At 41.9% G+C, this 16,222-nt stretch overlaps 1 protein-coding gene across 1 annotated transcript; it reads right to left on the reverse strand.

Moving 5' to 3' along the window:
- Positions 1–8,913: 8,913 nt before the first annotated feature.
- LOC103749537 (sodium-dependent glucose transporter 1B) lies at positions 8,914–15,602 on the reverse strand. The gene is given in 5 exon segments (XM_008852402.3): positions 8,914–10,099; positions 10,102–11,202; positions 13,066–13,182; positions 13,833–14,001; positions 15,399–15,602. Coding segments are annotated over 4 exon segments (1,503 nt in total). The 5' UTR covers positions 13,957–14,001; positions 15,399–15,602; the 3' UTR covers positions 8,914–9,938.
- Positions 15,603–16,222: the final 620 nt, after the last annotated feature.

A 16,222-nucleotide genomic window follows, 5' to 3' on the forward strand; every position in this document is an offset into this window, starting at 1 on the left:
AATTATTTCTCATTGATGATTTTGTTCCTAATCAGAAAGTGCTGCTCACATATAAGACTTCAAATCTTGGTCTCTAATACTATACAATACAGGTGGTCTCCTACCTGTAGCTAAGGGAGACAACTCGCTATTGTTCTAAAATAATGGCTAAATCTGTTTTCTCCCCCTATCTATAAGGGAACTTTGAGAGGAAACTGACACTGATTCTAACCACTCCAGTAGCTATCAAAGTGCCTGAAGGCAAATCCTAAATCCATCACTCTCAGTCCAGCCTTGGCAGACAAAAGAAAAATGACGAGGAACCCAACAGAGGGATGCTTTTGGAAGCTCTAATCAAGAAATTCCAATGGACTCTCATATGACCATTTGAAATTTGCCCTGTTCTGACCCTTTTATAGTTCCCTGTCTATAACTTGTAATGCTAATTACTCTTGCCTTTACTTCTCCTTCACATCTCCTATTCACCAGTCAAGGAATTTCTTTTCCCCCTACAGATAAGAATTATGCAATTTTGGAGTCTTTTAGATGGGGTACTCACTGAAGGGGTACCCCAATTGCCTCACCCTGCATCCTTGTTCAGCATGGAAGAAGCCAGAGAAGTCTGCATCCTGATTCTCTATCCGCAAGTTGGGTAATGTCTTCAGAGGATGGTGTGATAAGAATAGGAGGTAGGAATTGGCTAGGCACTTAGGGTGAAAAGACCCCAAAGAAAAGTAGCCAGTTTCTTGGCTAAAACTCACAATGTTCTTGGGCCTCTTAGTGACACACTCCATTCCAAAGGCCAAAAAAGGATGTCGAAAGTCTTTGGGAGCTCTTATCTAATACTTAAAAGATTTTAGGGTTACCGCTTCAGAGGGGGGGAATTTTAGAGTAGCAAAAAGCCCCATTTAAAAAAAAAAGAAGAAGAACGAGTACATGAAATTATCAGAAAAAAGTGATGGGGAAATATGGGAGGAGTTGGAGGGGAGGGAGTGGGCATGAATTTGATCAGAACACCTTATATGCATGTATGAAATTCTCAACAAATTATTTTTAAAATAAAAAGATTTTTAAAAGAGACTTTAAACTTTTAAAGTGCTTGAATTTATATATATATGACCCAGAGTAATTTCTGGAGATGCAGCAGTTCTATACTGTGGTGGGGGCTGAAGCCAGATTACAGGAGACCAACAGCAAGTGAGGGAGCTGAATTACCTCCTCAAGTCAGTTTACATAGGGAAACTGTCAGTTAAATGTAGAAAGACTTAATGAAAACAACATAGGCTTTTAGTCATACACAAACCTAAACTTGAATTCTACCTCCATTTGCTATTAGCTGTAGGATTTTAATAGGAAAAGCTGCCTATATCTTCTATAAATTAAGACTAATAACACTTGCCTTATATAGTGCTTGAAGGTCTAAGATGATGTTTTAAGTGTGAGCAGTTTCTATGGGTTACTTGTATTTATAGTTCCTGCTCTCCAAAATGGAAAGGTCAGAAATACAGTTAAAGAGAAACTTACGTATAACTTAGGAATTCCATTTAAATAAAATGTTAGATTATGCTGGGCTTGGTGGCCCACACCTTTAGTCCCAGCACTCGGGAAGCAGAGGCAGGTGGATCTCTGTCAGATCAAGGCCCCTGGTCTACATAGTGAATTCCAGGCCAGCTGTGGCTACAAGGAGACCCTGTCTCAAAAAAAAAAAAAAAAAAAAAAAAAAAAAACACCAAAAAAAAGAAAAACAAACAGAAAAACAACAACAACAAAAACACTCTCCAGTCTACCTGCTTGCTAACTAAGATACAAGTGCACCAAAAGTAAAGCAATACATTTAGAGGTCAGATACCAAATGCATTGTGAAATTAAAAACTCAAAAGGAAGACAGGAAAATACATAAGTTAATAGTGCAGAGCCCGTGTGGTGGCTCCTACATGTAACCCCAGGACTTGGGAGGCTCAGGCAGTAGAAATGTCATGAGTTCAAGGCCAGCTTGGGCTACATCCCAAGGCCATTTCAACAAAAAACAAAATATAATGAGATCTCTCAGTGGGTCAAGGCACAAACCAGGCAACCTGAGTATAATCCCTATAACCCACATAAAGGTAAAAGGAGAGAACCAACTCCAAAAAGTTGTCTTCTGGCCTCCATACATACACTGTGGCATATACATACCCCCACACACATACATTGTCAAAATGTGCACAATAATAAAAATTTTTAAAAACTGTTGAAATCAGTCATCTCTGATAAAACTAAAAGAAGTAGAAACAGATAAGAAAAAACAAAATTCTGAGTAATTGTTGGAACCAAAAAGTTTCTTGATTGAAAGCATTCTGATAAAATTTTAAATAATTTATACTCAGGTTCAATATATTTCAAGTGCCAACTGGCCAAAATACATTTAGGAAGAAAACTTCCCCTCCTGACAAGACCATTCAATATCAGTTTGCCTTCTTCACATACAACTGAGGCCCAAAGCTTCAATTTTTATACTACTAAACACTAGTGCCTACTCTCCTGGCTCATTCAGTCAGGTCTGTCCTAAAGGAAATGACAATTTCTATCATGTCTTTGACAAGATTCCTATATAGCCTTTCTGACCCTAAAGTTGTTCATTTCTAGGCAAACAGGAAATAAATCCCTCTTGGACACACTGAGTCTTTTATTTTTTATTTTTGAAACAGGGTCTCACTATGTAGACCCTGGTTAGCCTTGAACTCACAAAGATCTAGCTGCCTCTACCTCCTGAGTAATGGGATTAAAGGCATGCGGGCCAGACTTTTTGATGCCTTGTTTCTCCAACTGGACCTTGATGTAGGTATTTAATTTTACACTTATGTTAAAATCTCATTTGATGTCTGACTAACGGTATTTTGAGAGGTAAGTTCACCCTCAATGTGAACAGTACTCCAGGCAGTGCAGATATAGCTCACGCCTATCATCCCATTTAGCGCTACTAGATAGGGCTGCATTAGAGCAGAAGCTCAGGGTAGGCATTCTCTGATCTTTTCACCAAGGTTCACTTGGCTCCTCCCACAGACTGCCAAGTAGGAAGTACTCCACAAACATGGAATAAATGACCAACAGTCAGTGTGGGACCTGGAAGGGACTGAACAAAACTGCAGCCCTGCAGCATGCTTATGCAGGTGTATTGTGCATATGGATTAGGGGGTGCCCAAGGGCTAATTACTCATAAACACAGACAATCACAAACTTCAAAGAGGCCAACAGGTAAAGGTGTTTGCCAGCAAGCCTGACATCCTGAATTCTATCCCCAGAACCCATATGGTAGAAAGAGAGAACTGACTCTTGCAAGTTGTCCTCTGTTTTCCATGTGCATGCATGTGTATGCACACACACACATACACACACACACACACACACAGACACACACACGCATGCACATGCGCACGCAATAAATAAATAAATTTTAACTTAAAATAGAATTTGCACAAGTAGCAAAGAATTCTATACTCACAAAAAACAGCCCCTGCAATCCAATGTGTTTTCCATGGGACAACGAACCCCTCTATGGTAGACTGTTAGTAGAAACTGAATCTCAGGTCCTTCCTAAATACTCAATTAGAATCTGTGTTTTAATAGGTAATTCTAAGCACATTAAGGTACAAGAAGCAGCAGTCCTAGGTCTGAACTCTTTTAGACTGTGCAGGTATCACTCAGAGATTTTTTTTCTTCCGGGGGGGGGGCGGAGGCTTTTGAGACAGGGTCTCCCTGTAGCCCCAGCTGCCCTGGAACTTGCTAAGAAGAGCAGGCTGCCCTTGATTTCACAGAGATCTGCTGCTTCTGACTCCTGAGCACTGGGTTTAACGACATGTGCCACCACACAAGGCTCACTCAGAGAATTTTTTAAAAAACACTATATCTGCATGTAAACCTGCAACACAATTTCAATTAAGGAAGTTTTTTTGTTTTGTTTTTTGTTTTTATCTTTTTTGAGACAGGGTCTCTCTGTAGCCCCAGCTGGCCTGGAACTCGCTATATAGAACAGGCTGGCCCTTGAACTCACAGAGATCTGCCTGCCTCTACCTCCCAAGTGCTGGGATTAAAGGCCTGCGCCACCACGCTTGGTTGAGGAAGATTTTTAAATGAGCATTTTTCTGTATTTCCTTCCACCTCTGCCCCTACACTATAGAAAAATATCAGGCACACATGACATCCATGGGTTCACATACACGTGTGGAGTGGCAATTAAGACACAGGCACCTAAAAGGAATGTAGCTCTTACAGGAAGAATGTCAAGCTGTTAAAAAAAAATAACATTTAAGCAGCAGGGTTAAGAGACATATTTTGGAACAGTCATGGTGACACAGGCCTTTAAGCCCTGCACTCAGGAGGCAGAAGCAGGCAGATCTCTGTGAGATCCAGGCCAGCTTGGTCAATATAGCCAGTTCCAGGCCAGCTGGGGCTACAGGGAGACCCTATCTCAAAAACAAAACAAAACAAACAAAAACCTCACAAAACCTACAAGTTCTTGTGAGAGCTGTTCTGATTACTCAAGGAATCCAGATAAAGCAAAATTACTTACATATAAGCTTGGTCTTACATGTTTTTCAGAAGTGTGGTGGAACTCTGGTGACCACTGACTGTTTCTGTTCTTTGTTTAGGGAGAGAGCATGCAGGGCCCCTTCCATGCACTCTGGTTTGGTTTTTTTGTTTTGTTATGTTTTGTTTTGTTTTTAAACACACTATAGTTCTAAGACAGATAAACAGGGTTCAACAACTATAATGTCAATAAATTTTAGGGCAAAATGGGCTATTTCTAACGCTTTATAACTGACAGATTCTCATCCCCTTTACCCTCTCTTCACAAAATGACGTTGATAAGTGTGCTAGATGCTTTAGTGTCAACTTGACACACCTGGGTTGAGGGAGCATCAATTGAGGAATTTCCTTCATTGGACTGGCCTGCAGCTATGTCCATGGGGCATCTTCTTGACTGCTGAGTGATGTGGGAGGGCCCAGCCCACTGTGGGTAGTGCCACCCCTGGGCAGGTGGGCTTCGAAAGCAGGCTGAGCAGGGGCCAGGAGAGCAAGCCAGTAAACAGTGTTCCTCCATGGCCTGTGCTCTACCTCCTGCCTCCAGGTTCCTGCCTTGAGTTCCTTCCTTGGGCTCCCTGATGAACTATGACCTGGGAGATGTAAGATAAAATAATCCCTTTCCTCCCCAGTTGGTATTGGTCAGAGTGTTTTGTCACAGCAGTGGAGAAACAAAGTAGGACAATAAGAAATATAAGAATTTCTCTAAATGATTAGAATTATGTATTATTCATGCTTCAAACTTGTTTTTAATCTATTTACCAAATTAAATATATACACATATATGTGTATTTATATATATAATATTTTTTTAAAAGACAGGGACTCCCTATAGCCCCAGCTGGCCTGGAACTCATTAAGTAGACCAGTTTGGCCTCAATCCCAGAGGTCTGCCTGCCTCCTCCTCTGTAAATACATGTGTGTGTGTGTGTGTGTGTGTGTGTGTGTGTGTGTGTGTGTGTATCTGTGTGGGGGTATGTGCACATGATGCAGTGGAGGCTAGAAGAGAGCACTGAATCCCCTGGAGCTGGATTTAAAGGAAGCTGTGAGTCACCCAATGTGCTTGGAACCAAACTCAGGTCCTCTGCAGAAGCAGTACATGCTCTTAACTGCTGAGCCCCCACTTACCAAAACTTTAATCATCTATTTTTATTGATATAATTTTTACCAAAAAATGAATGACTTCTATTTGAAGCAAGGTCTTACTTAAGTAGTGGTGGCTACTCTGGAACTTTCTGTAACCTAAGCTGGATTTTGACTTGCAGATATCCTCCTGCCTCAGTGTCCTGAGTGCTGAGATTAAAGAAATATGCTATCACACTCAGTGTAAAAAATATATTTTTCAAGGCAGTTTTTATTTAGCATCCTCAAGTCATAGGAATTCTATTCAATCCTGGAATAGAAAAATGGACATTCATAGACAAAGTTTGGGAAAAAAATTCTAGAGTTTAGTTTAGCAGTGATGTATCACTACTGATTTTGTAGTGTGGTGGTTACATAAGACGAGAGCATTAGGAGAAAAGTATGTGAAATGTATACAGTAGCCCTCCATATTATCTTTGCAATTTAAACCTGAATTTAAAACTTTTCCAAGATTAAACATCTGGAATATTTATGTAAAGAGGCATGGTAAACTTTCCTCAGCTATTACATAAAACAGTATTTAGACCATGAACATAAGTAGCTAACATGGTTCATCATACTAATATCAATGAACCATACACTATTGCTACTTTGGAACAAAAATTGCTTTTAATTTCATTTAAAAATAATGAATAAAAAAATTGGCCTAAAAAAAGAAGCAACAAAAACAGCTCTGTAGCCCAATGTGCGCTGGAATTCACTACGTAGGCTCAGGTGCTCAAACCCACAGCGATCCTCCTGCCTTGGGTTCTTGAGTGTTAGGATCACAGGCCTAACCCATGCCTGGCTTTCAATAACTTCATTATTTCCTTCATATTAAGATGAACTTTAATAGGTTAAAGGGCTAAAAAGTAAAATAAAATTTTAAGGGAAAGACATAATTGCCCATGTCCAACAAAGAAAAGATTCTCCTACGTGTGTGGAGGGCACTCCAACCCCACTCTGGTGCTTCAATAGGTAGCACCCCTGATCACTGAGGCTTTTGCCTCAGCTCACGGTTGCAACTCTTTGAGAAACTTGACTTCAGGTACTTGACTATGACTGATGCTCCCTACAGTGCATCCCAGTGATTCATAACCCTGTTCTAGTTTCTCCCCCTTGATCTGGGACAGAACCTGTGATTGATTTCAAGCCAGCCAGAGCAGGCAAAGGCAGTGGGATGCCATCTCTACAACTACATTACATGCCACACAATTCCAGATTGACATGGATTCTCTCTCTAGGGAAGGAGATTCCCCTTGCTTTAAATAGGTTGCTGTAAGAGGAATTAAGAATATTACCTGGCAAGGAATTGTGGGAAACCACAACAGAGCATTGACCAGCTGACAACCAGGAGGAAATGGCTAGCTCAGATAACAATTACAGGAAAGTAAATACTGCCAGCAAGCATGTGTCCCTAGAAGAGGTGCCAAGCTGCAGTAAAGAATACAGACACTTGACACTGACTGCAGTGACTGTATTCCTTTGTGATCCACTGAATGCAAAGAGCCAAGTCGTGCCAACATCTCTATGTTGTTCTAAACAGCTACTCTGTGGTAATTTGTAAGTCAGCAATAGAAAATTTTGGTATTGTTATTATATATTAGCTGATATATACCTGAGAACTGATTTTTCTTAGAATTGAATTTCCTTCCAATAAAGATATGTATTTTCACACAGTCACAACACCTGTGTTCTCATATGGCCATTTACATTTTGGTTTGTGGAATTTTCAGGGTAGACTTCAAGTTTTATGTCATGTTCTTATCACCACGCTTCTCTTTTGAGCTCCATCTTCTGCCCTCTAAAGGAGATGCTGAAGGCAGAATCCTTGCTTAACAAAACTCCCAGTAGTCAAGTATCTGCTGCTGCCTATAGCCTAACAGCCTCAGGAAAAGCTGTAAAATGAGGCACAGGCAGTTTCCAATCCCTGGCAAAGAGAAACATACAGTATAAAAGGAGCAAACTATCATGGATGTCAGTTTGTCCACCCACCCTTTCCAACGTTGTATTAGTAACATGAACCAGTGTGGCAGTGGGCATATGGGAGTCAATGGGCAGTGGTCAAGAAAGGTGCTGTATTTATTTCACTTAAGACAAACCAAAGCAATTTTTTTCAGAAAAGCAAATTTATAAAAATTTGATAAGAGATAGCAAACATACTGCAATCAGGCAGCAATTCAATGTCATTTAGCATAAATCTTGGAAGAAGTAACGGTTGCTTATCAGTTCTAGTCACTTATCAAGGGATGGCCCATACTAGTTCTGTCACACACATACGATGCAGCATTTCTCATCCTTCATGCCTAGACCATCCAGCCACCTTCTCTTTATTTTGGTTCTCTGGGTATTTCAAACACAAGGAGGGGTGACGCAAGTTTTCCAGTCACTAAAGAAAACTGTGCCTCATTGTAAACTAAGCTTTTAACCTGATTTTTAGTACATACATGATTAACAACCAAGCCCACTGAGGGCTAAATCTTAAGACAGCTATGGGTACCAAAAGACCCAGCCACAACACTAGTACTTATATAGTAACTCTAAAACACCTTCTGTAATTGAAACTTAAGACACTGGGAATTTAGCTCAGTGGCACAGTACTTGCCTAGCAAGCACTAAGCCCTGAGTTCAGCCACGAGCACTAGAAAACAATTAAAGTTAAAAAGTAATAACATAAAAGCAACACATAGTATCTTCAGACATCATCTGAATATGATAGAGAAAACTATATAAAAATAACTTTTTTAAATAATATAATCTCTGAAATTGGATGAATTACTGTATTTCACTGAATATAAGATACAGATTGTAAAACAAAATTCTTTTATAAATATATGTGAAGTAATAATAAAATTTGTTATAATATCAGATGACCATTGAGTGTAAGACCTGCCCTTATTCACATATGTGGAAAGTTAGGGAAGAGGACACATCTTACGATCAATGAAATACAGCAATAAAAATGGTGGTCTTCAGAAAACTATTCAAAGAACACACTAAACATCAAGCATGTTAAGTTGGCATGATCTCATAAGCAGTAAAACTTTATTTATTTTTTATTTTACTTGTATATGTGTTACGCCTGCATATATGTAAGTGCACCTGTGTCACACAGTGCCCTTGGAGGAGAGAAGAGGGCACTCGATCCCCTGGAACTGGAGTTGTAGGCGATTGTTAGCCACCATGTGGGAGCTGGGAATTGAACCTGTCTTCTGCAAGAATAGCCAGTTTTTCGTTTGTTTGTTTGGTCTTTTTGAGGGTCTCCCTGTAGCCCCCAGCTCTCCTGGAACTCATTATGTAGACCAGGCTGGCCTTGAACTCACAGAGATCCACCTGCCTCTGCCTCCCAAGTGCTGGGACTAAAGGCATGCGCAATGCCTGGCTAGGAACAGCCAGTTTCTTAACCATTGAGCCATCTCTCCAGCCCGTAGTAAAACATTCTAAAGGCTATTTATCATTTTTGTCTTACTTTACATTTTAAACTAATGGGCTGTTTTAGCAGAAATCTTTACAAATTTTAAAGCTTACACATTTCACCATGCATGATGGCACATACCTATAACATAAACTAGGGAGGCAGAAAGAGAACAGTGAGTTAGAGGCCAACCTGGGCTACCTAGTGAACTCCAAGCTAGCTTGGACTATAAAAACATTGACTCAAGAAACAAACAAAACAAACCCAAACCCTAAATTTGGAAATGACCTCATTTTCATGTCTGGAACCACAGGAGACTGAATAAACCAGGCTTATGCTGAATGACTGAATGTTCTGTCAAATAGAAAGTATCATCTTGAATCCTGAAATCTTGGCCTGTGTCCTCACAGTAATCAAAAATATAGTCAGCAGCATTTTTAGTGCAACCCTACATATAGGGTAAAATTAAGAAAAACATCTTTCCATTCCTAAAGATGTTCCTTCACATGACTCATCTCCAACCTTCCTGGAAGAATAAGGATATCTGATCATTTGTCAGCAAATCCATTTAAATCCTCTGTGGAGTTCAGCTATTGAAACACTACTCAACTCCTTACACACAAATGCCTTGAGTGTGCTAAAAGGTGGGGACCATCAAATAGTACCTGCCCAGCTTCCTGCTAAACAGGAGTCTCATAACCAAATCCTACTGTACAGGACCAAGTAGTAGTTTATGAAAGAACTGTTTACAGAACAGTTGAAATCATTTCACTACTTGCTATAAATAGACCAAAATTTTGATTTCCAGAGCATGCTGAAAATCTGCTAATGCCTGCTCTGGCTGGTGTCTTTAGAGAGGCAATTATTCAGCAAAGTCATTCGGTAGTTCATCTTCTCTAAGTGTTAGTACCCTTTTGTTCTGGTGATTCTCAAGAAGACTGCTGGTATTGACTGAAGTAGACTCAAAAGTCAGCGCATTTGAGAGGAACTGATCAGAGAACTCAGCTGTGGGTTCCACTGAAACTCTCTCGATGTCTCTATTTCTGACTGCCTAACTGGATCAGTCATTTCAACTATTTCAAAATCCATTTCATTCCATTTTTCTGCATCTTCTCCTTCATTCTCTTCTTTACAGTCATTCAGTTCAGACGTAGAAAGCAAAGCTTTCTGGTCCTCTGTCTTTCGTTTTTGCTGGTGTTCCAGAGGCAAAGTGGCTAATTTATACATCACAGGAAATAAGACAGCAGTGAATACTGCGGACCCCAAACAGGTGTACAGAACTACTGGCAAATCTGGATACTGTCCTTGAAGAATTCCAATTATTGCAGGAACAGCCATTTCTCCCAGAGCAGCACCAACCACAAAAAATGCTGCAGATTTCCCACTTATGCTGGTATACTGCTCAATCCAAGAAACTCCACTGGGAAATGTGGCTGCCATCGAGGCTCCATACACTGAAGATGCGATCCAGAGGCAAAGTTTATTCTTGTCAAAAAGCACCAGAAATAAAGATGAGACCAGGCTGCCAATGTTGCTCAACACAATCATGGTTCCAGGCTGGAGACACGCTGCAAAGAAGATGGCCAGGCCCCTGAAGGCAGCAAAGGTCCCCCAGAAGATGGAGTTCAACCCGGCTGCTTCACTTTCCTCCATGCCAACATGGGTGGTTGCAAATGAGAATATGTAAGAGCCATATGTCACCTCAGCGCCAACGTAGAAAAAGAAGAACAGGAAGAGGAGGCAGAGCAGGGCCTTGTGGTATTTAGCTCTTTGAGATCGCTGGGCTGATGCTGTGGATTTTTGCTGCCTTGAGCATTTCTTACAAAACAGAGCCAAGAGAAGGACAGAAACTACTGAAGCATAAGTGCCGATGGAAGCATAAGCCCACAGCAAATTCATGTCATCAGGCACTGCAAACAGAGGGTCTGAGGTGGCTTCGGAGGATCCGTTCAGCATTAGAGGATGAAAGTCAGGCTCCGTGTGGTTTGCAGCAGAGGCTGCTGTACCCCATGCCAGTTTAGCCAGCAGGGGAGCCAGAAAGGCACCCAAGGCGAAACTGAAGTGCAAGGCCTGCATATGGGGGGCTCCTTTGTCCCCCCAAAGATCCAAGATAAGGATATTCCCACCTGCCAAGGAAAGATGGTGAAAATGGTTATAGTTAAACATACTCACTTGGTGAAAACACTATATTGATATAAAAAATTTTTTTTTGTGTGTGTATGTCTTTTTGAGACAGGGTCTCCTTGTAGCCACAGCTAGCCTGGAACTCGCTATATAGACCAGGCTGGCCTTGAACTTACAGAGATCCGCCTGCCTCTGCCTCAGGAGTGCTGGGACTAAAGGCATGTGCCACCATGCCTGGCTGATATAAATTTTTTTTTTTTTTTTTTTTAAAAAGAGTTCACATGCCTAGTGTGGTGGTGCACACCTTTAATCCATCCCAGCCCTCAAAAAGACATAGGCAAGCAGACCTCTATGAGATTGAGGCCAACCTGGTCTACGTAGTGAGTTCCAGGCTTGCTGGGGCTACAGGGAGACCCTGTCTCAAAAATCAAACAAAAAGTTTGTATTACATGGCACTAATTTTGTGATACTCCGTTCTCAAAAACTGTACCAGAGCCATTCTGTGTCTAAAGAGCTCCAGCACACTATCACCAGAGGACTATATATCACATCTCATGTTTATACATGGACTTGACAAGGTGGTGGTAAACCACTGCCTTCTAGAACCAGGCACATTAGTAAAGGCTTTTCATGAAATAATGTCACACTGGGGAATAATACTGATATGATACACCTATTTATTTACAAACAGCATATACAAAGAGCAAACTTTTATTGTCAGATAGTAGCCAAATTATCAAAGCTTTTCATACTTGAAACTTGGTACCCACTTGAGAAATATTATTTATATATGCATAAAAATGTAAAACATCTAGTCAGGAAAGTGAATACTCCAGAATTCTGCTCTACCCATTACAGCAGCAAGTAGAGCTTTCAGAATCTGCACTATACTGTTGGAGAACCTATAAGGTGAAGGCCAGAAACATGAAATCTTTGGCTTTTTAAAAAAATTATTTTTAATTTTAAAAATTGTATGCTCTACGATAAGCATACAATTCCACTCTGTAATTTTACAACCAAATAAAACCTAACATATAAACTATTTCCAGGGCTGGAGAGATGGCTCAGCAGTTAACAGCACTGGCTACTCTCGAAGAAGACCTGGGTTCAGTTCCCAGTACCCACATGGTGGCTAACAACTGTCCATAACTCTAGTTCCTGGGGATCTGATGCTCTCTTCTGACCTCCCTGTGCATTGCATGACACAGGTATTTTTACATACATGTAAGCAATACACTCATACACGTAAAGTAAGGTATTTAAAATATTTCCATAGTCTGTGAAACAACAAAAAGCAGGGAAGACAGAATAAAAGGCTGGAACTGGAGGTAAGTAAGTATCACATGTGTAAAGCCATGTTTTATGAGGAGTGCTTGCTGGGGGAGAACAGGAACTTTTCAGATATGACAAAAAAGAAAAACAAGGAAAGAAGTAAACAGCACGGTTTCTCTAAACTCAAAACCCAGGGTCCATTTTAACCTTGAAGATGCTTTTGTGCTTCTGCAAACAATGGTTCTGTACTTGTTTCAGCTTATCAAACCATCAGTATTTCTTATAGTAAAATGACCAAATTCTAAAATGCGTCTGTTTATCTGTACTGTAATTACCCATACTAATGGGGTCCTTCTGTGTTTGGGCACTCTAAATCAACAGTCTCTCATAGAGAAAAATTCTTTGTTTCCTTTACAGGTGAATGCTCAAAACTGGGTGTTCTGACTGACATGAAGAGTAGCTGTTAGAAGATTCTGACTAGGTCACTCCCTGGCCCCACTCTCTGTCATTCCAAGGGATAGTAATTTTATCAGTTGTCCTTTTCCTAGAAGTAGTGTCCCAATAGCAGAGGTGGCACTAAGGGATTCACTAACCTGTATCCAGAATGCCCATTGAAACACCAAAGACAAACGTCATGAGACTCAGTAAGACTGCTGTCTTACAGAATGGAGTAAGGTAAAGACCAACTGCGGTAGCCAAAAGTGACACCCCTGAGAAGAAACATTAAAAGGTCAGCTCAGAAATACATTTCTACTTTGGAAATGAGAAACTATTTATTTATTCATCAACAATACATTATTCTCCTTGCTTTTGAAGGAGTTTTATCACATTAAACAAATCATCTTTAATCATGTCAATGTATTGGAAAAAAAGCTTGTCCCTCTTTCCCAGGGGATGGAAGAACAGTCTGGGCTCATTATTGACACAGGAATAAAAATGCAGCCTATATCACTTCATCCACATCATCTCCTGTCTCTTCATGATCAATCCAACGTCCACAGAACTGGTTGGGTTCTGGTAGCTCCCTCTGACCTGTGGCCCCAGAAGCCATGCCCTACACCCAGATACACAGCACTTCACAGACAACCACTGTGTTATCTGGAATGGAGCCTAAAGTACAGTAAAGGTCAGCAAACCTCAGGATTCCTAACATACACCCCCGAGGGCAAAGCAACTTTCTAGCAGGCTTCATACAGAGTCCCTCCAGCTATCAAAGTGAGAGCAGGAACTACAGAGACCAGACCCAGCTGCCAGGGAGGACACCCACATACTACCCAGTTCAGGTCCCAACAGTTTTTCCTATTTAGAGTTAATTTTAAATTTGTTTACATAAAGGAGCAAAAAATCAGTGCTGACTTACCCAAAAGTAAAAAATTATTCATATAGTCAAAAAGAACTCCACCAATCATAGAGCCACACAAATACCCAGAAGCGCGGCCAACAAAAATTAGAGAAAGACTACTGATATTTCGGTTTACATTCATTGCCAAATCTTGAAACGTGGGTCCCAGTATAGCAACACTCAGTCCCTGAAATAAAAGAACATTTTACTACAGTCATTGAAATGCTGTTTATCTAAGAAGTAGCTTTTCCACTATTAAAAGAAAGTGGGAGGAGGGGCTGGAGAGGCAGCTCATCAGTTAAGAGCACTGGCTGCTCTTGCAGAGGACCTGGGTTCAGTTCCCAGAACTCACACAGTAGCTAACAACTGTCCATAACTCTAGTTCCAGGAAATTCAATACCCTCTTCTGACCTCTGTCACTGGCACTGCATGACAATGGGGGGTGCTTACACTTATGCAGGCAAAACACTCATACATGTGAAATAAATAGATAAATGGGAGGGCAGTTACAATATAATGTAAGTTATTACATTAGGTCAGACACCAGGAAGTGTACAATACTATTATTAGTAGTTGGTCTTGTATTCACAATCTTTGATTTTAAAGTTTTTTTTTTTTATGTTTTGCTTCATCTTGGAAGAGTTTCCCTAGATAGCCTTGGCTCATCTCAAATTTGCATGTAGCCCAGGATGACCTCTAATTCATGATCTTCCTGTCTCAGATGCCCAAGTGTTGGTATTACCAGTGTATTCCAGCACATACAGCTCGGTGATAGCCTAGCATACCTAAGGCCTTAGGGTAAATCCCCAGTATTAAAAACAAAAAAACAAACAAAACCCATAATGTACTGCACTATTAAGAGTGTACTCCCTGTCCAAGCAGCAGCAACCAAGGACTAGGGACCAGGGTGCACACAGGCCCACAGCATGTGAGAGTGGAACAAAAGCAGTCTACCTGCAGGCTCTCATCAAATTCCTTCAAAGCACTTGCAAGGCTTAGCACACAGTGTACCTTCAGTGATTTCTTTCTTCCCCCACTCCCACATCAAAGTAGCCTAAGAAATAACTGTGGCTCAGACTCTGAGATGCCAAGTGCCCAGAAAAAAAAAAGAAAGAAAATCATTTAGGGATTTGATTGAAACAGGGTGTGAACAGGAGAAATGTTCTTGATCCTATCATTTAACCAGAAAGGCCACTTTCCTCTCAGGCAAAAATAAAGCAATTGGCTGGATTTGGAAAGGCCACAAGGAATAGGAATCTTTCAAACTAGCTCTTTAAACTGTGTAATCGTTTGGCACATCAGTGGGTGGGTGCAGAGGAGCCCAGGTAAAGAAAGACCTGGGTATTCCCCTCCTGTATCGCCCCGAAGAGACTTAGGTTTGCTGATATTAGAAAACTTGTAAGTTTGACAGTTGATAATAACTCTCCACGATTAGAGTTATGTCCATTTTCCTGATGGAGAAACTAAAGCCCAAGCAGATCAATGCACTCAAAGATCACAAAGTGCTGAGAATTGGGGAGACCACGTTCCCTGCAGGACGCCTGCTCCGGCCTTGGCCTGGCAGGGTTGCAGCCCAGCTCTCACCAGGCCCAGGAAGGCAGCACACAGGACCACCGTGGTGAACCAGTGCAGCACGCTCTGGGCTCTGCCTTTCCTCCCCACGGCCGCCGCCGCGAGCTCATTCTCGGCACCGGGGTCGGCCCGGAGCAGCCGCTGCCCCGCGACCGGACGGAACTCCAGTTCCAGCTCCAGCTTGACCGCTCCAAAATGCTCTTTGCCGTCCCCACGTCACGGAGCCCAGGTGTGCACTGCGGTCCCGCGGGTCCCTAGGTCTCCAGAGGCGCCGCCGCCTGGGGACCGCCTCGCGCAACCTGGAAAGCAAACCTAAAAACGCAGGTGCCGGGCGCTCGGGCTAGCTGCCTCCTGGAAGCAGAGCGCCTGCGCGGATCGCATTCCGGAAATGAGGCCTCCTCAACCGGACGCCATCTTCAAACCGGAAGTTGACGTGGTTGCCTAGGAGATCGGACTGCCTTGCCTCACCCTAGGCCACGGAATTAGCTGAGCCGGTAGAACACCTGTCCGCGCGGCCACAGGCGGAAGCTGGAGCTGTGACCTCGACAGAAGACGAATCAAAGGGTAAGAAGTCCCGAACATGTTAGAACAGCGGCAAGATGGGAGCCCCTTATCTGGGAGCCCAAAGGTCTTCTGTATGTGCTTTCCGAAACCGTTGCCCTTGCTCCTTCGACGTATGAGCGTTTTCATCGTCCGTCCCTTAGTGTCGTTCATCTTTCACTCCACAAATAGTCGTTGACCCCGTGGTAAACGAAGACGTGTACTGTCTCAGTTCTCACAGCGCTCAGAATTCCTCCTTCGCCCCAATCTAAAGGTTAAGAGAGAGAGTTAACAGC

Source organism: Nannospalax galili, unplaced genomic scaffold, assembly GCF_000622305.1.
Source record: "Nannospalax galili isolate Female #2095 unplaced genomic scaffold, S.galili_v1.0 scaffold646, whole genome shotgun sequence".
NCBI classification, from domain to species: Eukaryota; Metazoa; Chordata; class Mammalia; order Rodentia; family Spalacidae; genus Nannospalax; species Nannospalax galili.